The 22510-nt window shown below is 42.6% G+C and overlaps 1 protein-coding gene across 1 annotated transcript in view; it reads left to right on the top strand.

Annotated features, from left to right (window-relative positions):
- The window catches only part of LOC133524232 (probable E3 ubiquitin-protein ligase HERC2), a 115857-nt gene that overhangs the window by 43023 nt on the left and 50324 nt on the right, over positions 1–22510 (top strand). Inside the window, exons 23-49 of the mRNA XM_061860135.1 lie at positions 636–852; positions 941–1178; positions 1385–1559; positions 2530–2714; positions 3265–3427; positions 4114–4232; positions 4629–4801; positions 5276–5832; positions 6759–6883; positions 6960–7327; positions 7600–7766; positions 7963–8105; positions 8426–8609; positions 8926–9153; positions 9274–9392; positions 9594–9777; positions 10359–10510; positions 14090–14183; positions 15928–16079; positions 16397–16538; positions 17125–17247; positions 17794–17958; positions 19981–20091; positions 20418–20519; positions 20829–21061; positions 21166–21234; positions 22317–22488. Of these exons, the coding sequence (XP_061716119.1) occupies positions 636–852; positions 941–1178; positions 1385–1559; positions 2530–2714; positions 3265–3427; positions 4114–4232; positions 4629–4801; positions 5276–5832; positions 6759–6883; positions 6960–7327; positions 7600–7766; positions 7963–8105; positions 8426–8609; positions 8926–9153; positions 9274–9392; positions 9594–9777; positions 10359–10510; positions 14090–14183; positions 15928–16079; positions 16397–16538; positions 17125–17247; positions 17794–17958; positions 19981–20091; positions 20418–20519; positions 20829–21061; positions 21166–21234; positions 22317–22488 (4860 nt within the window). The remainder of the gene's footprint in view (positions 1–635; positions 853–940; positions 1179–1384; positions 1560–2529; positions 2715–3264; positions 3428–4113; positions 4233–4628; positions 4802–5275; positions 5833–6758; positions 6884–6959; positions 7328–7599; positions 7767–7962; positions 8106–8425; positions 8610–8925; positions 9154–9273; positions 9393–9593; positions 9778–10358; positions 10511–14089; positions 14184–15927; positions 16080–16396; positions 16539–17124; positions 17248–17793; positions 17959–19980; positions 20092–20417; positions 20520–20828; positions 21062–21165; positions 21235–22316; positions 22489–22510) is intronic.

The following is a 22510-nucleotide window of genomic DNA, read 5'->3' as shown; positions in this document are numbered from 1 at the left end:
CTGATGATGCTAGTTTAGAGCAAATAACTTCGACATGCTTTTTCCAATTCAGGCTTTTATCAATCTGTATCCCCAAAAAGTTTATTGTTTCTATCTCTTCCAGTACATGTCCTTGATATTCGCTGTTTGTTTGTGGCGCAGTCTTGCGTTGTGTAAACTGCATTGACTTGGTTTTAGTAAGATTGACTCGAAGATTATTTCTCGTTAGCCAGGTAATAATCTGATTAATAGAAGAATTAATGTCAAGTTCGTATGTCAAAATATCTCTACATTCTATTACTAATGTACAGTCAGCATTAAAAGTAGCGGATCAAACAAAGCTTCAAAAGTATCTATTCTATAACAGCTTAACAAACAGTTATGGTTCTATATGTAGAACAACTAAGACTGTAAAATATATACTTTTGAACGTGAATTTTAGAGATTGATCTATATTTGGAAAAGTTATCCGGAATATCAGATACTTTTGGCGCGTTGTTTCATCCGCTACTATTGATGCTTACTGTACAGTCATCTGCAAACAAAGTCATTGGGTGGTCTACTTCTCTCGGTAAGTCATTAATATAAATAATATAGCAAAGTGGGGCTTTTTAGAAGCGCACTATGTAAAGTGCTAAGTAGTTTATATTTTTCAGGGCGAGTTGTAAGCGAGCTGTCGACGTGGGTGGCGACGTGCGTGGGCCGCTCGCCGAACATCCTCGCGCACGCCGCCGACGCGCTCATCCGCATAGCGCGCGCCTGCGACGCCGCCGCACAAATCCTGCCGTCCGCCGCTAGGTTGGAGATGGACCAGCTCGGCTGGCCTGGGCTCGTCACCAAGCTGAATCAGCAGAACAACAATGTTATACGGAAGTAAGTCTTGACGTCCGTGATTCCAACGTTGCGGACTGCTTACATTCCACATTTATCAAATAAATACTGGACTTTTTTTTCTTTCCAGATGTGATCTTTTGAACCATACGAAAGAAGGCGGCTCCTGGATAATAGTCCGAGGCCACGTATACGACGTGGAAAACTTTGAATGCGACAACCCCAGCACGACCGAGTTGGTGCGCAAACTGCGCGGCTGCGATGCTACGGCGGCGCTCAGCGTTGAGCCGCACGCGTTGTATCTGTCGCTGATCACGGAGAAATGCGTGGGGATGGATGCCGACCAGATACACACGCACAAGCTGGAGGTTAGTTGTATTGTATCTTAAACTGAATGTGATAATCACTGAGTTGGTGCGCAAACTGCACGGCTTTTTTGCTCGTGCATCTGGCCGATTAGAAGCCATCCGACTTTTTGACGCCTTTTATCTTGCCGAGTCCCAAACGAGAGCGAACCAATGGTCTAAAATTCAGTTAATAGATTCTATTCATCACTATTCCGCCATTCTTCCAGGAAAGCGCCTCATCTCTCCGAGTCCACCACCTGATGACGTCGGCAGCGTTCCACATAGCGCTCAGCGTGTCGCAGTGCGGCGTGGAGCTTGCGCGCTCGCTGCCGCAGCAGCGCGCCGAGTGCGAGGCGGGGAGCGTCGCCGCGCAACTCATACTGCGGGGCGGACTGCAAGTTAGTCTCCGTCTCTTATCTTACTTTACTCCATTAGTCCACCACCTGATGACGTCGGCAGCGTTCCACATAGCGCTCAGCGTGTCGCAGTGCGGCGTGGAGCTTGCGCGCTCGCTGCCGCAGCAGCGCGCCGAGTGCGAGGCGGGGAGCGTCGCCGCGCAACTCATACTGCCGGGCGGACTGCAAGTTAGTCTCCGTCACTTATCTTACTTTACTCCATTAGTCCACCACCTGATGACGTCGGCAGCGTTCCACATAGCGCTCAGCGTGTCGCAGTGCGGCGTGTAGCTGGCGCGCTCGCTGCCGCAGTAGCGCGCCGAGCGCGAGGCGGGAAGCGTCGCCGCGCAACTCATACTGCGGGGCGGACTGCAAGTTAGTCTCCGTCACTTACTTAGCCAAGAATACTGGCCTATAGGTTACAGCTCATTTAGGGTCACACTTGTGTATGTTCCAAAGCACTAGATCAATGGTAAGTACGATCTGTGTGCTGAACATGCTAGAATCTAAGGGTAGGAATAGAGTTTCTTAAGGTCTAGAAATCTGATATGGTTGGTATATATTTCTCTTTTAAAGATTCAAATGACATGAAACTATGTTTTTATGATCTAGTACTAATCATAAAATTGGGTGAAATACTGGTAAAGTAAATATCACGTGTGAATAATTCACACTTCGATTAGAAGATGGTAGATAATAATATTTAATTTGAAAGTGATAAGGTGCATATGGGTTTCTTCCTGGAGTGCTGATTCTATGTTATCCCGAAGACTTAATAGGTGTAGCAGGATTTCTCCAAAAGAATTCAGGGTACCGCGTACCTTTAACTAGAATCACAAGGTGGGGTTGTTTAGCATACGATTTGTTTGGGTAGTTTATGGGGGGGGGGGGGGATAGTTACAAACTTTAGCATCTTCCGTCTTCCACAGTCCGTCTGTACCGGCCCTTATAAAGGCTCCATTTTTATTCCAAGGAAGCCAACCCGCCGAACCCGTTCGAAGAAGAAAAGGCCGAGGCTCGAAGCGGCTCATCTACGGGCGGCAACAGTCCCGCGGGTGACGTCCCGCCCCCCGCGTACACCCCGCGCGCGCCGCGCTCCGGGTCCGGCGCAGGAACTAAAGCTGATGCGCTGCTGCTCGCTCTTGCAGAGCCTAAACTACACGTAAGTGAATACTTGCTTGCTATTCTTGTTATTTGGAAAAGAACAGCGTGAACTATGTATGATAAGAGGCATATTTACGGGTGGCAACACCCCGCTCCCCGCGTCAGTTTCGCGTAGGGTTGAAAGAATGGCTGAGGACCTCCTCAACGATAAATGCCGTGAGCCGGGAACCGCCCCGCGGGCTACGCTACGTATAAACATAACATAGGTTTTGTTACTTTATACGTATAAAATATAAAATGTAAAAACCGTAAATACATATGGTAGAAAAAATGGCTGATGCGCTGAGAGCGTCTTATTCCAATCCCGTGGACCGGACTCCTGATACAAAATATAAGACAGATTACGACTATCCTCAGCAGCGTACTTGCGTGAAATAATGTACCCATCCGATTTGGCATTAGCGCCGCTCGCGGGCTATTTATGAATCGATCCCTCCCTGCGAGCATGCGTCACAGTACTACCTGATTCTCACAAGCAGGCACATTTGACGATACGGGCTCGTCAAAGAATTAGCGAGTGATAAACATGTGTGTGTGTTATTTCTCAGGACCCCCTAGCCTTGCACCTGTGGTGGGCGTGCGAGCGCCGCGAGGGCGCCACGCCGCACTTGGCCCCGGACCACCCGCTGGAGGAGTTCCGACGGACGCTGCTGGCCGCGCTGCTCTACCACGCCGGCCTGAGCGAGCACGCCCTCGCCATCGCTAGCGCCGGTCAGTTGTCGGTACAGCCTGCGCTTTGTACACATTTGGTGATCACGACGGCTTTAACGCGATAAAATTACTTTATTTTTAATTTCACTGGGTTGCACCAGCTACGATCAGAAATGATGAAAATACTGAACTGCTCGAAAATAGTTTTACAGTACATATGGTGGTACTTTAGCGCACTAGTGCGAAAATTAGCATATTACGTTACTGTGCCGAACATTTAAAGGGCCATATGTACTGTAAAACGTTGTACGATACATGTGCGAATAGGTAATTCGCAACTCGTGTCGATTTAAAACACTCCCTTCGGTCGTGTTTTAATTTATCGCCACTCGATTCGAATTTCCTATTTTTCGCACTTGTATCGTAATGTACTATATTATAAATGTTCGTGCTAGACAAAGAAATTAAAAGTACCCGTTTATGTTTACGTGAATTGTCACATAAAGTAAAAAGTCGGGTGACAATGCAATATTATGGTACCGTCGAGCTGATCTGATGATGGAGACAGGGGTAGCCACTGGAACTCTGTGATAAAACAACGCAATCTAATTGTGTTTGGGGTTTTTATAATTGTCTCGATGAGTATTAGTTGCCTGTGGAAAGAAGGGTACAGTCAGCGATAAAAGCTTGTACCAAATTTTTTTGCCAAAAAACTTATTTTATATCTTATTTTTGTTTGGGTACAGAAATGGACAAGGGTGAAGTCAGATTGTCTCCTGCGATGTCAGAAATAGTTAAGGTTGTACAGCAGAGCAAGTGGACACTCATGAGGACCAAGCAGCAGCAGTCGCGAGGGTACAAAGAGGTAAGGGAGCAGTGACGTTGCTCTAAATAGCATACCTCGAACAAAATCGGAGGGAAAATAAATCTGAAATAAGTATAGTATCGTTGAAAAATGTTTTTTAAACGGTTGGTGATTCAATTAGTAAAATAGGGTAAAAACCTAATAACTTATATGAGATAAGAGATAATTGACGTCTTCAAAATGCCATTTTAGTAATTTAGTATGGTCCCATAATTTTTGAGTTTATGTAGTCCTGGAATATTATACCTTGTCCCTGGAATTTGTATATACCGGTACATAAACTTGATCTAATTGAAGTGGGCTGGGTATTACATTCCTGTGTTCTAAGTATAATGTTAGAGTGGGATGGCTAGCCGTACAAAAGATCGGCATATGAGGGTGGTGTTCTGTGCGCAGGTGTGCGCCGTGCCGCTGGAGCGCGCCCGGTTCCTGCTGCACGAGGTGCGCGCCGCCACGTCGGCCGCCGTGGCCGCGCTCGAGAAGCGCCCGCCCTCCCGCCGCGCGCCCGCCGCCAAGAGGATGTTCCAGAAGGTCGTGCGGCTCGTCAAGTCCGGCTGCTTCAATAAAAGGTAACGAGATGTTCTCCACTGTTTGTACTTACCTCGCATGTGTTTTACAGTTTTTTTGTTTATAACGTCGGTGGCAAACAAGCATACGGCCCGCCTGATGGTAAGCAGTCTCCGTAGCCTATGTACGTCTGCAATTCCAGAGGAGTTACATGCGCGTTGCCGACCCTAACCCCTCCACCCCTCGTTGAGCTCTGGCAACCTTACTCACCGGCAGGAACACAAAACTATGAGTAGGCTCTAGTGTTATTTGGCTACGGTTTTCTGTAAGGTGGAGGTACTTCACCGGTTGGGCTCTGCTCTAGATCTGGAATGACATCCGCTGCGCTGTGCCCTACCACACAAAGCAAGATGACATTCAAAATGCCCATACCTCTCTTTTGTGTACTAGGTGGCGCCCAACAAATTATTTAATTAAATCACCCTCGCTAGCCATCTCCAAATCCCAAATTATAATAACATAATGTTCTGTTTTAGTTTCGAAACAACGAAGGACCTGCGCAACAGACAGAACAGCCTCAGCAAGAGCATGCTCAAAGCCACCGGCAGCTTACTGCAGGGCGACGCCTTACTTATAAAGTCATCCATAGCCAACGCCTCCAGCAAAACGCCCGACGAGCTCACACCTAGTATACTAGAGAATTCCAAGTGCTCGGAAAAAATGGAAAGCGCCAGCGACCCTAGCTCGAAAGAACTGGCCAACCAGCAAACTAAGACTAAAACTAAGAAAGTCTCCGATAAAGATGTGAAAAACGCCTCTAATTTCGACGGCCAACGCACGCAGAGTGACTGCAAGCTTTCCGAGAGAGAAGATGACGATAAAACGCCCACGAACGAGATCTCGATTAGTTCTATTAATGATACGGACAACTCGATCTTAAAGGAGTCGATGGAGAGCGGCAAGCAAGTCTTGCTGCTGGCAGACGACTTGAAGAATGATTTGATCATGGCTGACGAAGAAAAGGACGATGATACGTCGGAGAGGAATAAGTTTGTCAATGCTTGGGTGGCGAAGTTGGCTTGCGAAGAAAAAGGTACAATAACAAAGTGCTGTATCCCTTTTAGGTTAAATTTGACGACCGGTCTGGCTCAGTGGGTAGTCACTCTGCCTATGAGACCGATGGTCCTGGGTTCGAATCCCGATAAGGGCATGCATTTGTGTGATGAACATAGATATTTGTTCCAGAGTCAAGGGTGTTTTCTATGTATAATTGTATATATTCATAAGTATGGTTTCATATATATTCGTATACGTACGTCTCCTAGTACTGATAGTACAAGATTTGCTTGTTTGGGACTATGTCAATTTGTGTAAGATTGCCCCCAATATTTATATTTATTTATTTCTGATCTAAATGGGTCTTAATAGAAGAAAAAAGTGACTCAAAATTTCCATGCGTTTATTGTTCCTTTCATTTCGTAACCGGGATGAAAATCTTAAGACATTTTCTATCTTATTATAATCGAAAGAGCTCGTGATTCTAAGTAGGAATAACATAAAAAAATACAATTGTACACTACACTTTGCTCTTTAATTTGGATTAAAAAGCAAAGTGTAGTGTACAATTTTAAATGAAATAACCCGCATGCAGTCGCCATAAAATATATCGGAGCGGCCAAGGTTGTCACTAATATCTGAACACGCCCGTATTATCAAGGCGCTAGAGTGCGTGTTCAGATATTTGTCACCACCTTGGCCGACTGACTGTATTTAGTCGGTATTTGCTGTTAAGTATTATTTATGACTTATGAGAGAATGTCTTTGCAGTCAGCTGTAGGAAAACAAACGCATAGGTTATACTGAGTGGATCAAATATGTAGCAGACTCTACATGATCCTCCTATATTTAAATACGACCTGTATTATTCAAAGCCATCATGTGGTTAAACGTGATTCTCCAACTCATCTTATTTTTGGAGAAACTAAAACAATATATGGTAAAATTAATTACTTTCCACAGACTTATCGTGGATGCTTGAAGAAGTGTCTGCAGAACAACAAAATATAATTTCTGCTGTCGTCGACTTCGTTCTCTCAGAGAATCCATGTGATATCGACACTCTAAAGAGAGCGATGTATTGCCAGGTATTACTTTAACTTTTAAATCTCTGCTCTTTAAAAATACACCTCGTTTATAATCTAATTCGGACGTTTTTTCCAGATCAAGCGGGCTGAAATAAGGCTAAGCGGCTACGTGATGATCAACAAACTTTTATGCGCCGCTCAAACCATGTCAGAGACTGTCAAGTACGCCAGTCTGACAGGCCTGCTCGGAGGCTCAGTGGCCGACACTCCTCCATACTGTCCCCTCCGACCGCACCATCCCCTAAAGCCTCCTTTAGAAGGCATTGAAGCTGTGATACCTTATACTAAATACATGGTGTTGTTAGAGAAATCAAAGCTCCTAGATTATTTTTTGATAGAGTTAAATGCGAAAGTGCTGGAGGGTGAGCAGAATCAGCCGCTGCCGTTGAAGATGAGCGCTAATTATGGAGCGCACGCGTTGCTAAACAGGCCGGCTAGAGCGAGGTGAGATGTAAATAAAACGCGTTATATATTTTTTATGTGACAAAACGCTTTACAAGAATTACGGCAATTTCTGGCAACATATACACGGTATAATATGAGGAAACCGAAAGATTTTAACAGTGTATTCCTGATCACATTTAGAGACCAAAATTTCATATAAACTTTTCTATGAAGTTGCGCCTTTTTAATGGGTATGGTTGACCAGACTGTACAAGTTATTCTGAAATGATTATCCAAATGTTTGACAATCCATAATATTGCAATTTTCACAGATTTCTTCTGGCCTTCCTAACGTTCCTCGTAGAGGGTTGCCAGGGCCCTGATATGGAGCAACTAGTCAATGGGGGCACGTTAAGCTCCTGCCTCACGCTCCTCAAGCAAATCGGGGGTGATACACTGCAAGCATCCTCTTTTGTTGTCAACGCGGTTAAGGGCAAAGGTAAAACCTGTTATGAATAGTTCCCACCATAAACTTTACCACATAATGTATGGAAATCCACTTAAGTAAAGTTGTCACTGTCAAACATTCATATCTGGTGTGAAATAGACGGTAGTAATATTTTGTCTCGTTAACGGGTCTTAGTTTTACTTTGTCTTTTATATTAAGTAAACGTGAGCTCATGTTTCATTTTCAGCCACAGAACGTCTACTAATTTTCGAAGATGAGCGTCTAGGAGCCCGCGCCCGCGGCGCCTCTCTGACCGGACTCGAGCTCGCATCTCTCATGAAGATAGGAACCAGAGTCGTCCGCGGCAAGGATTGGAAGTGGGGCGACCAGGTTGATGTCATTTTTCAGATTTTGTCGTCAGTACCAAAAAGCAATTTGTTACAATATATCAAAATCCTGGTCATGGCACCGATTGGGTTGCTATAAGCCTAGTGTAGACTCAATTTTAAGCAACTCAAGTTTTACAATCATTCTCAGAACGTTCGCTAATATCAAGTAGCGTCGAGCCCACAGTATACAAGATGCCATGTTTGACAGCAACCAGTTAGTAGAGTTATCGATAAACCACTCTAAACTGAGAATATATTCCATGCAAAAATGTAGTTTAGCGGTTCTGGTAGTGTTAATTTATGATAAGTATATATTTTTAGGACGGAGTTCCCGGCTCTGAAGGTCGCGTAATAGGTGATCTCGGTGAAGACGGTTGGGTGCGCGTGACGTGGGACGCGGGCGGCACCAACTCCTACCGCATGGGCAAGGAGGGCAAGTTCGATCTCAAGCTGGCGCGGACGCCGTCGCCGCCGCCCTCCGACGATGAAACTGTCAATGAGGACAGTGAGTGTAACTATATTATTTCGGTATTTCTAAACCCTTCGTTACTGAATTGATAGTCAGCTTTTACAAGGTTTCTTCACCAAGGCAGTGGCTTTAATACCTGTGTTTTTGCTTTATAGTAAAATTGGGACAACACCTACTGTTTAAAGTGAGGAGGTATGTAGTACCGTCTGTTTAAGCTGCTAAATGATCGGATTAAATATAACTACTTTATGTTTTGCGACGTATGGAGAATAAGCTGCTGAAATATGTGTGAATTTTCATAATTACTATCTACGATTAGTGGGTGCTTAACATTTATTTCGATTTTTCGTAGCGGACTATATCCTGGACTGGTGGCCCGTGGGCGAAGTCCGTTCAGCTTGCGCCGGCGCGGTCCGCCTCTTCTGCGCCGCCGCGGGCGAACTTAGCGCTCACAGCGCTGTCGCGAGGCGCAACGTGGTCGCACTGCATCGTAGATTATTAGCACTCGCTCACGCGCACCACACACCGTCGCCGACCGCGTTCAACGGGTCCAATCATACTGCGCTGGCTTTACTCCGAGGTGAGTTAGTGACACATACGATATGGTAGCAGTGGTACAACATAGCGCCTAGCGCCGCGCCTCTATTCTGAATCTTTTAAAATACTATCATTGTATAAAATTTAGTAATTTTTTTTTCAGCGAGTGCACACAATGCGGATATGAGAATATTATTCTGCACAGATTCGTGGTTTGAACTCTGCTACAGCATCATATCTGGAACTGAGAAAGCTATCACCCAGGATCTCATTTACTCGCAGGTAAATTATAATAAATAAAGGCTGTTAAATTTAATTTAATTACGATAACGAGTGTAATGATACTAAACAAAGATGAATATATGCTGATATTATGTGTATTTATTGGAGTTTGTGAGATTCGGCTGTTTTTAAAATACTTTAATATCTTTGTATGAGGCAGTTATTAATTATATACCTTCTCATTGATTATACACTTTTAAGATCCAATGCATGTGGCTGCTCCGTGGAGTCCTAGCCGAGCACACGGGCCCCGAGGAATGGAGGCACACGGTGTGCGCGCAGCTGGTTGCGCTCTGCGGCCGGCTGTGGCTGGAGACGCACCCGGCCGACCCGGCGCTGCGGCAGACGCTGGCCGCCCCGTACCCGTGCGACGAGCAGGAGATAGGTACGGTGCGAGTCGATTAATATGCCGCTCCGTCCATCGTTGTTATATTATTGAGTATCCAATATATTTATTAGGCGTTAATGGATCAAACACGAACCTTGTTAGGACATAGCCTCAGTTAACCTTAAAAATTTAAAACGGATTTCCATCATAGAGCAAAAATACTGTCCATAAAAATGCACTTAGGTGTCTAAAAAAAACTAAGGAAATGAAACCAGCAATCCACCGCTATTTTTTTATTTATTAAAGTTCCAATTGATTTAAAAAAATTCGCAGAGTTCCATGTTTACTTACTGCTAAAGTCATAAATAGCTTAATTACAGCAAGGGTTCGGACTTATTAAACTAATTTATATAACAAAGCAAATATATGTTTACAAAATATAGTCGTAATTATTTGATATGAAACAATTTTTAACTTTTTAAATTCATTTAGAGTTGGATAGGTATAAATCTTGTATGTGCTTCGGGAGGCTATTTATTATTTTCGTAAGTATGAAATTATTAGTTCTCGTTCCGTAGACATTATTATATGATTACAAATGAAATGAATACATCCCCCAATCACAATTGTTCTTCCAGATATCCGGTGGCGAGCGCCTGCCACAGCCAGCCACACGGGCGCAACATGCGCATCTTTGGTGCAACTGATACGTCAGCTGCACGCAACGCCCCAGTGGCACGGGCCCATCACCGCGCTACTGCTTGATAAACTGCAGCTCGCTGGGCAGATGGTACGGCAGATAGACACCCTTTTGTATACGTTGTAAGGGTCTAGCTGCCAAATGTTCTAAACAGAACAGAAAAACCCACAGAAAGAACTTTATTTTCGTACGATTTTTGGAGATAGGATGAACTCGCTAAGGCGATAGGTTAGTTGGCGGTTAGGCGTTATTTGATCAAATTATTGTCAGTGATCGGCGATTCGGTTGCTACACCGTAGGGTCTAGTAGAAATGTTTATAAGAATATGCCAGTAAACCCGCAATATCGATTGAAATGTTCACAAAAACGCTATTTACGAAGTGTTGAAATATTTAGTGCAGTCTAGTCTAGTGGCAATCGAACCGCCGTTCGCTGATGGCGCTCAAGTAATATTTTATGATTTTGCATCGAATTATAGAAATCAGAAAAAATGCCTGCAAAGTTAGTGTCGTGGAAACTATGAAACTATGTATACTATCAAGGCAGTACTTCTTATGTGACTACTTTATCTTATGTTACGCATGCAGGTCTGATTTCTATCATAGGTATGCCAAATCATAGAGAAATAACAAGTAATAGATTGATCACTCCATACATCAGTTTTGGTACCAAAATGATTATTATATTCGCAGTCGACATCTAGCATCAAGCAGCGGAACTCTCAGTACTGCTACTCGACAATGATATCGCGGCAAACAAAAAGTCTAATGCTCAACGATTTTCAACTAATATTATAACCAGACTAACTTTATTATCAACGCTTACTCTGGTTATAATATTAGCGGAAAATCGTTGAGCATTCGATTTGGCAGACTTGATGATGAGGAGGCTGGAGGTGGAAATACTTCAGGCTTAGGGCAGGCATCAATGATTAGTTCTTTCGATTGGCATAAGTCTCTTCTTGCTGAGGTATTTTTTGCACCTTTAGGAACTTAGGCTTATTCCGAACGCACCAGGTTTAGGCTTTGCAACTACATACGAAAAGCAGTATCGTTTCAAGATGCAACACCTGTATATATCGAATCTTGCTACCCGATGAGGTACTTTTTTTTTATGCACCCTAAATGTTAAGCGTAGTAGAATGCTCCAGGTTTAGCTTAGGGCTTAGGCAATCTCATACTAAGGGTCTGTTTCACAATGTCCAAGTAAAGTATTGGATAGCTAATTAGCAAATAAATTAAATGTCAGATAAAATTTCCTACTAAACTTAGCACTTTATTTACCAGTTAAGCTTATTTGAAGATTGTGAAACGCCAACGATGACTTTATTCGTCAGATAAGTGGCAAGTAGCTTATTCAGGACTTTATTTGGACAATATGTAGCAGGCCCTAAGAGGCATAACTTTTTACGATTGTGTTCGCCACGCTACCCGGTCAGGTAGTGTTGCCGCCGGCCTCCTCTTAGTCTAAAATAGCTGCACTAAATAACACGTACGACAGTAAACTACTCATGATATTTTGGTAAGTAGTAACCTAGATAGTTATACTGAGAAATGTCAGATTCAGATGGCGCGTTATTTCTTGATGGTTCAGTATTTGTTAGTGAACCAAATAGCTAATAGATGGCATCTATCTCTGTACACGAAGGACAAGCGTTTAACTTCATGGTTTAGACGTTATTGGATAGACGGAGCGCATTTCTAGTTTATAGATAACGCATAGCGAATGTTTTAGTCCTTCCTGTTGATTTTCTATTTAATTGTTTTGGGATAGATGACGTAGTTTCAACAAGTAGTCTGCAGAAAAAAAGGTACAACTCCCCCCCCCCCCCACCCACCCCCGCTAACAATTTGCCAAGGTGCCATTACTGTCTGTAAATAGATACATTAACGGTAGATGGCGCTTAAAATGATTTTAGTCAGTTCAGCTACAGCTGATAGATGACGCTAAAATTATTTATTTATTAATCCAGGCACGACCAATAGATGGCGTTAAAATTGATTTTATAATTTTAATCAATACCGATAGAAGGCGTTGAACGTGTCAGCCTCTACCATATTCAACAACGTTCTTCCATCATTCGCCTTACGTCGGTAAGTTCAAGACACCTCTAAAAGATGGCGCATAAATCAGTTTATTATTAGTTCAACTACAAGCGATAGATGGCATCGAACCCGTTAGTATTCACCATAGTTGACAGATGGCGTGTGCGAAGTTTTGATTTTTCCCTATTATCGATAGATGTCGAGTTGTTTATAGTTAAGTATTCAGCGTACGATAGATGGCGCAAATATTAGTTTTTTACTAGTTCAGTAACAACTGATAGATGTCACTCATTCTACTCGTTTCTTCAAAACCCGTAAGATGGCGTACAAACACCTAGTAGTTCTGTAGATAATTGATAGATGTCGTACTTTGTGGTGCGTGAATGTAATCCTAGATGGCGCTGATACTAGTGGTTTTGATGGAACTGCATAGATGGCGCTGATACTAGTAGTTTCGATGGAACTGCATAGATGGCGCTGATACTAGTAATTTCGATGGAACTGCATAGATGGCGCTAATACTAATAGTTTCGATGGAACTGCATAGATGGCGCTGATACTAGTAATTTCGATGGAACTGCATAGATGGCGCTAATATTAGTAGTTTCGATGGAACTTCATAGATAGCGCTGATACTATTAGTTTCGATGGAACTGCATAGATAGCGCTGATACTATTAGTTTCGATGGAACTGCATAGATAGCGCTGATACTATTAGTTTCGATGGAACTGCATAGATAGCGCTGATACTATTAGTTTCGATGGAACTGCATAGATAGCGCTAATACTAGTAGTTTCGATGTAACTGCATAGATGACGCTGATACTAGTAGTTACGATGGAACTTCATAGATGGCGCCGGTAGGTGATTAGGGTTATGTTCAATAGACGGCGTTGTTATCAATATCGTATAATTCGTAATTTATTTTATAGATGGCGCTAATTTCAATATTAGTTATTTTTAACTTTGATAGATGGCGTTGATGTAACTTTAAACCGCAATGATTATAAAGTAATTTCTTAATAATTTTTACATTCATATCAATTTAAAGAAAGACAAAAGATATCAGAATTTTTGGGATTCGGGATAACGACTGTGAATTTCTTTTTTCTTTCGTTGCGTCTGTTCACTAAGCATACAATAGAATTAAGTTACTGTTGAAATAATTATTTAACCATACAAAACACTATTTCAATAGTTTATTGCTGCAATTTAAATCTATATATAAAAAGTAATAGTCAAAATACATAGGGTATTTGTGAACTTTGAGCTTATTATGTCAGTCTAGCGTCAGAATAACCAAAGTTAATCGCTTTATACTAACTAGATTACTAGTTACTGAACAAGAAAAATACCGTAAACCGCCCTAGACTGCAATATGTACAAACCCCTAAACGAAGTCATGAGCCTTAACTTTTAGCCGAGATTGCATAATTACCAGACCCCGACTAAAGACCCAGAACTATACTATCCGAAGATCGAGCTACCTACCGGGTACGGTTTCATACTCATCGTCGTAGCAAGAAGAAAAATATAACAATACGACTTCAGCCGTTAGTTTGGTTTGCAGATAATATATAGGCCTAGAAAAGTGATCTGTACAATGTACTATTTGTTCCCGCAGGTGACGAGCGACTGGCACTGGTGGCCACACACCAACCAAGAACTGAAACGCACCACCAAACCGATACCGCCGAGTCTAGAAACTTGCCTTATAGGTACGATATGCATATGATATTGTCATTTATATTTCATGCCTTGAATATTTGCCGTTTCATTAGACCTATTTATTTATAATACAGATATGTAAGTTTCTTTATAATTAAATTACTCTTACGAGGGCGGGATGATAAGTAACTGGCCTTAGCTATTATAAAGTTTGAATTTAAAAATAAACTAGCGTAATTTAAGCTTCGTGTCTCTGGCTATCTGTGTTCGAAATTTAAATTTGATGGCTTAAATATTTTATCGATTTTCTGTTATTTGAAAATATATTGTGACGATTGTTTTCAAAATGGATAAAATTGAACAAAGAGCGGTGATAAAGTTTCTTTACATGAAGGGTATGAAGGGGATAGGTATTTATGAAGAGTTAAAGAATGTTTTAGGTGAATGTGCTCTTTCTCACGCCACAGTAAAAAACTGGGTGGCTGAATTTAAACTAGGCCGTACAAGTGTCCAAGATGAAGCCCGCTCTGGACGTCCAAAAAGTGCCACAACTCCGGAAATGGTCTCCAAAGTGCACGATATGGTTTTGGCAGATCGACGATTGAAGTTATCAGAAATAGCTGACACTACAGGGATATCAAAGGAACGGGTACATCATATTCTAAGTGAAGAATTAAATATGAAAAAGTTATCCGCCCGTTGGGTGCCGCGATTGCTTACGCACGATCAAAAAAGAATCCGCGTGCAAAATTCGGAAGAATGTTTGGATCGTTTTCAGAAAAATAAAGCTGATTTTTTGCTTCGATTTGTAACAACAGATGAAACATGGGTTCACCACTACACGCCAGAACCAAAAATTCAATCAAAACAGTGGACTGAATCTGGATGTTCGGGTCCCAAAAAAGCTATGGCTGTAAAGTCGGCTGGAAAAGTTATGGCTTCCGTCTTTTGGGATGCTAGTGGAATTTTGATGATAGACTACCTTCCCAAAGGTAAAACTATTAATGGGGAATACTATGCTAATCTTTTAGATAAGCTTCATCAATGCATTCATCAAAAACGACCAGGCTTAGCAAAAAAAAAAAATCATCTTCCATCAAGACAACGCTAGGGTTCACACATGTGTTAAAGCCATGGCAAAAATCGGCGAATTAAAGTATGATTTGCTGCCCCATCCACCTTATTCGCCTGATCTGGCACCATCCGACTTCCACCTGTTCCCGAAGCTTAAAACTTTTTTGGGTGGACAGAAATTTGCCACTAATGATGCCGTCATAGCCGCTGTGGAGGAGTATTTTGCAGGCCTCGAAAAGAATCATTTTATGGAGGGCATCGCAGCTTTAGAGCGAAGATGGAATAAGTGCATAAAGCTAGGTGGAGACTATGTCGAAAAATAAAATTAGTTTTAACACCGAAATTCAAGTATTTTCTACTTAGGCCAGTTACTTATCATCCCACCCTCGTATTAAAAGGCTTCTTAGGCAATATCTTTTAATTAAACAGGCCCCAGGGGTCTGTCAGAATTACTGGACGTGAATTATTTATTTTAGAATTTCGTTCACCATTGCGGACCCCGGGTTCCGAAACACCAGTAGGTAAACGAGGAAGAGTTATCGCTTGATAACTTAGTTCTGCTTGAGCTGTCAATCGCGGCTATAACATATTGCAATACTTTAAGAATTTGCTCCTAGAAACGTTAATCTACAAATATACTTTTTAAAGACTATTTTAGATTCACTTTTCTAGTTATTGCGTTTTTACAATTGCCTTACACTTGTTTTTTCTTGCATACAGCCGGCGTGTTAGGCGTGGCGGGAGGGGTAGAATGGCGCATCAGACTGGGACAGCGCGTGGCGGCGGGGGCTCCGTCCCGCAACGCTATCGTCACGCAAATATCGCCTCGCGCTAAAGTCACCCTGGTGTCTGACGATAACACTTTCACGAGGGTGAGTCACATGCAGCTGGAAAGAAGCATAATTTGGTAGCTTAGACGAGGGCAATAACTAGCGGTGGTCAGTTCCGATCGGCAACACCATCATGAAACAAATATTGATACGGGGTCGCCCGCAATGGGCCTTATGGTACCTGTCAAAGAGCAACGTAGCGCTCTACACTCGGGAGTTTCTCTTTGAAATAGAATTTGATTTTAGTAACATGTAAAGACCTGTATTTCTAACTGAAATCCCAAAATCTACAGCTGATTCCTCAAACACGTAAATTTTGACCCACCCGGAGTTCTGGTTGAAGTGTTAATTTTCTACAGACGGAGTTAAGCGGTATTCAAAGCATAGAGAGCGAGCGGTTGATCACCCCTCTGGGCGGCGGTGAAAGTGGACTGCGCGTGTGCGCTGCTTTGCTCGGCGCAGGACCGCAGGCCACGCCTATGCATCCACATCATTTGCCAGGTATGTTGTGCTTACGAGGCCTTGGGTTCCCAATTCACCAACTACATACCTGTGCGACCCGAAGCGTCGAGGTGTTGCCTCTGGAGCATTGGAAACCAATACCTACGTTCATTACGGCTACAGATTCTCTTTAGAGCTCCATGAACATTCATTGAAATGGAATTCGGGACTTCCTTTTGAAACTATCTCGCGATTGGTCGCAAGAAAACTTTAAGTCGCACTACAAAAATATTTGAAGATCTCTGCTATAGCCAGCTGATGTGGGTGAAGCAATATCAGTTATACAATAAGGTTGAAAACTATTAGGGCCGATTATTGAGGTTTTCTTTGGATTCTACATATAGATCGTGTCATTCACGAGGACGCGTGCCTTGACTTGTAATGTCATGTTATTAAAGGTTAGATTTGACAAATCTGCGCGTCATCGTGGATGCCATGAGCTATAAACTGCAAATAAAGTAACAGGCCCTTTCTGATCAGTCCTAAACGACGCGTCCTTTAGATATTGTAAGTAATTTGCAGTTTTTTAACCTTATTATTAGTTCTGTCGGTTCTCTATATTCTTATGTATACCGTAATGTTTCAGCCGAACTAGACGTGTACGGTCTAAGAAAGCAGCAAATAGAACTGCTGACGCTATGTGCGGTGCGGGGGCTGCTCACTACTCGCACGCGGCTGCGGAATGTGCTCCTGCAGCCGCCCGACACCGGTGAGGCACTAACAACTCTGTAAATAAGTCTACGGGCGTACCGCGGTTTCAACCATGACGGCGTGCAATGAGTCGGGCCCAAGTTCGATTTTAGTATGCAAGCGTGACGTGTGCGGCAGCAGCAGGTCGAGCTTCTGGTGCTATGTGCTCTCGCGCGAATTTTCAACTTAATTTGTTTTTGAGATACTGCTTTTGGGATTAGAGAAGGCAGTATTCTAGGGCTCCAGGTCACTGGTGGTTCTAGGCGACTATAGCCGAATGCTACCAACCGCCCCAACCGGGTGAGACGACGTCTACGTATTTAAATTGAAAACATCTAACATATAATCTCTTGAAACCTGTAATAATAAATATAAAATATTGTCGATGTTTTTATGGCTATGATTGTCTCCATATGTGACCGCATTCGGCAAAACGTCCCAATTTGTCGCCTGCCATACGGACGCCTTGTCAAAAATAAAAGTAAATCTCGTCCTTATGGCAAGCGAAAAAGTATAGCCATATCTCCCATAATCATATGTATTAAAACTTCTCATTAAAATCCAGTAGGTACATCGGACGCGAACACCGGCACCGAGGGCACGCTCTTTCGGCGTCTGCTCGCCCTGGCGATGCGTCCGAGCCCCTTGGCCGCGTCGTACACAACGCGCGAGCTCGCCTCCGCCGCACTCACTATAATACAGCAGCTCGCCGCACATGTACACGTCAACGGTAAGTGCCATCATGACCCAGCAAGTTCACAGTGACTATTGGTACTGAAGGCACACTGTTCCGGGGCCTGCTCGCCCTGGCGTTGCTCCCGAGCCCCTTGGCCGCGTCGCACACACCGCGCGGGCTCTCCTCCGCTGCGCTCAGAGGTACGTGAAGAATTGAAGATAACCATCGTGTTATTGCCAGGTTGCCTGTAAATCTGGCGATGCTTGGCTTGGATCCCGTTCGGATGAGCACAGAATATTTGTTCCTAAGTCTTGAAAGTATTTCTAACATCGTCTATTACCGAGATAAGGGCTGCCCAAAGAAAACAATCACATTCAAATGAATGATCCTATAAGATGTAAACTGTAATTTGCAGACATGCAAAGGATTATAAGCAAATCCATATCAATAGCAGGAATAGTAATAACTACGAGGACGATTTCCCTTAATAGTAAGAACGTGTAAACTCGTAAGTAGCCTAACGGCACAGACGACACAGACACTGCGTTATGATCTACGCTTCATAACGCAGTGTCTGTGTCGTCTGTGCCGTTAGGCTACTTACGAGTTTACACGTTCTTACTATTTAGAGCACGAGGACAACATAACCACACAGACGCAATTTTATTTGTACTATAGCGATACATATATTTTTTCATCACACTTGCTCGAAAAAGATGTTATTTCATGCAGGCGTGCTGAAGGACAAAGGCCTATTTTGTTCCCGCGGGAGTTATGGATTATGAACAAAAAGCTATAGCTTTTTGGCTGAATTATTATTATTATCTTCCCAAGTGTGATGAAAAACATTGTATGTAATGTCTCCGGCTGTCGGGAATTACCACCCTCGTATCCAAAGCGCAACGTGCAACGAGGGGGGTCGCACAATGTACTATTAATTGATTTTGTATACCATTTTAAATTCCCTACTATGTCATACATTTATTAATCACCTACCGATGTTTTGAAGCCTCTGTATGCGTGACAGGCAAGAAGATGCCTAACACCTTCCCTGTTTCGATCTGTTTATTAACTATGTTTTCTTTTATTTTCAATGGAACTAAAGGTCTGTTTGTTATTACTTAAGCTAATATATAGTAATACGTGTATGTGACTGCTTGTTTCCTGTATAATTTTTTTTTACACAAAATACTACAACAGCCGAGGTACACTCTAAAAGCTTAATTTGTGGGATTCCGTAGTCAACTAGAAACCCTTATAGTTTCTCCATGTCTGTCTGTCTCTCCGAGGCTTTGCTCCGTGACCGTTAGTGCTAGAAAGCTGGCATGGATACATAAATCATGCAAATAAAAACTCCAAAAACAAATTTTGCGTACCTTTGTTTCAGTTTTGTTTCAGATTTCAGGGTATTTTTGTTTCAGAAAAACAATTTTCGCTTTAATGCAATGGTGTGGGGTATCGTTGGATAGGTATTTCAAAACGAATAATGGTCTCCGAAAAACATTTTTTGATAAAGTAAATATTTTCGGAAATTATCGCCCTAAAAGAAAGAAAATGTGTCCCCCTCTTACTCTTGAGCCATGGGTCCAAAAAATATGAAAAAAAAAAACTAAAAACATAACCTTAATGAATACGATCAATTAAAACTATAGCTATAGCAAACATGATCAGTCCAGCGGTTTTTGAGAAAAGTCTTCTCTTCTTAGTAGAAAGACCTACAAAGCGCTGCGAACGTGCATACATGATACTTACTAATAGTCCCCGTTTAACCTATTCTCACAGAATTGTAACTACAGAACTCTTACACTGAGCGTAGCCAGACATGCTCTTGGTTGATTTTTGAAATTAATTTTTAATGTGTGGTGACCTCTTTTAGTTTCATTCCGTCTAGTAGTTGAGGTGGTCTGTGCCTAAGGGCTTTTACACGGTTCAAGTACTCGCATGCAAGTTTAATTACATCGCGGTATTTGATCGATCGGCCGAATAGGTTGTAACATCAATAGTCGGCAAAGTAACTAAAATCGCATGCGAGTTCACATGCCGTCTAAATCAGCCTTAATGGTTTCATTTTCGCAGGCGACGAGAAAGATCACGAAGCACCCCCGGAGCTACCCGCGACCGACCGAAGCAATCTCATGCAAGCTTCCAGCGGCCCCTCGACCAGTACGAGTAGCACGGCTCCATTAGGTATGGACTCACTACTTTAGACCTTACCTGGTGGCTAATTGTTCAGTCAAGTGCAAAAATATGTATCGAAAGAATCGTCTCATAAATATGGTACTACGATCTTATTACACTGGAATAAGATGCTATGGGACATATTTTTGAGTAAGAATAAATCACACCAATTTGAACCTTAATAATATCCCGATAGTAACTTTTCAAACGTCGTGGTTGCTTTCGCACGCTAATGCTAAGTTGCTCTATATAAAAGAAACAAAGGCTTTTGCTTAACAGATTAAAATTATAGGACATAATTCATATATACTATAAATCCGGTTATAATTTCTCAGCTCGCAAAGATTTGAACACGTGGAGCAACTCACCGCAGGTGAAGCAAGTTGTGGAGATGGGGTTCTCGAGAAACGCTGTTTACTCGGCCATACAAGTTCTAGGTGAGATCCTTATTCATTTATTAATTAGGTTTTTATTCTAATATCTGTTCTTGGTAGACTTATGCATTCTCAACCCACTAGTAACCTCAGATTGATGTTCTATCAGTCGGATCGTTTGGGAATACAACAGCTATTCTGTAATACTTACTATAAAACCAACACGTTATAGCTGCTAATTTCATTGCCTGTTTATTTCTTTTACTTTGTACAATTGAATATTATTCATTCATGCAGTTTCATCATTAATTAAAATTGTTCTAATCCAACTTAAATAAACCTTATTTCAGTTTGTATGTACTTCTATTCCAGGCGGCAACACAGTGCCATCAGTGGAAACTCTGGTGGCCTACCTGCTGGAACTGTCCCAGCACGGTATCGATGAGTCCGTGTTCGAGGTGAAGCCGAATTCCTCCAAAAGCGAGAAGAAGCAGGCGCCTTACCGGTGGCGCAGCTGCTTCGCCTCCGAGGAGGAGTACGCGCAGTACCTGTCGGACGTCATCACGGCCGGCATGACCGTGCGCTGCTGCAAGGCCTTTGAAGCGGTAACACACTTTCTCCTTCACATATATTATGTCCGCCATTCATGTTATCGCAATGTAATTAAAGTTATTTCCTGGGTAAATACTAAGTTTCTAACAAATTTCAGGTACAACTAGGAGACGTCGGACAAGTCCAAAAGGTTGAACGCGATATCAAGCAAAATGTATTCCTGCATGTAAGTATCAAGATTTATCTTGTTAGTTGACATCACTACAAAATTTCATCTATAGACAGAATAAATACCTCATGCGCTGCTCAAAAATTCAAAGGGTATAGGATAGCCTTTGAAAAATTGCCCCCAGCGTTTTTGGTTCGAAACTATAACCAAACGATGCCTTATTATATCGTATTAAGAGGTAATAGAGTTGAGCTCCTCAGATTTGTCAATTTTAGGTAAATATCTCCGTCGCGCTGACGCAGGTGGCTCCTGACTTTAGTGCTATAAGGACAACTGCAGCTTAGGCGAGAAATCCTGCGTAAAAACGTCAGATATCGAAGTTTCGTTCTCGACATTTTCCTCCTCCAAAACTTAACCAATCGTAAGGAAATTTTTGGGAAAGGAATGAGATAAAAATTATCTATGTTTGGCCGTTTTGATATGTGGCTATTGTGGCTGTTTTTCGTTTACTGTTGTCGATTTTGTAGGCGTCTGTAAAAAAATCATCTATGGCCAAAATCCAGAAAGGAAAATTGTCGAGAACGTGTGTATGGAAATATGGCCACTAATGTTTCCTCTTGAGCGGGTTCTACTGGACTATTTTTTGTAGCAAGCACTATTTAGATTTGATGCACACCTTGACACACATTAGCGTAAAAGATTGGGCTAAATGTTTAGGTGGGCGTGAAAGTAAATTTTCACCACACGAACTGGTAAAGGCCCTCTTGATTGTTCAAAAACGAATGAGAAAGTTGCGTTTTATTCACATGTAGAATTGACTTTTAAATGATGATTTTCGATGATAAATAATTACGTTCATTTGGATTTGATTTGGATTGTCTTTTTTTTTATATAGTTATTATTTTCCTCGCGTTGGTGTGGTGAAAAATGTTGTTTCACTCGGAGGCAAAGTTTTCTTAACCCTCGTGTCTTGAAACCCTCGCAACGCGCAAAATTGCACTTCTCGAACCACTCGCTACGCTCGTGGCTCAATTTTGGAATCTTTCGCTTGCTCGGGTATCAATCTTAGCACGAGCGGTTAAACAACAACTTTGCCCCCTTGTAAAACAAATAACTATTAATTTGTACGTGTCGTTAAGGTGGAGTGGCGCGGCCTGGGCCGCGTGGCCGGCGTGCGCGCCGTCAACGCCGAGGTGGTCTCCGGCGGCGCGCCCTTCGCGTGCGGCGACCGCGTGCGCGTGCGCGCGGCCGTCACGCAGCCGCGCTACAAGTGGGGCTGCGTGGACCACACCAGCGTCGGCATTGTCGTCGGTCAGTCTTACAATAACTGCAT

Source organism: Cydia pomonella, chromosome 1, assembly GCF_033807575.1.
Source record: "Cydia pomonella isolate Wapato2018A chromosome 1, ilCydPomo1, whole genome shotgun sequence".
In the NCBI taxonomy this organism is placed as follows: Eukaryota; Metazoa; Arthropoda; class Insecta; order Lepidoptera; family Tortricidae; genus Cydia; species Cydia pomonella.
Note: the sequence above shows the minus strand (reverse complement) of the source record. Positions and strands in the feature narration are given on the sequence as shown.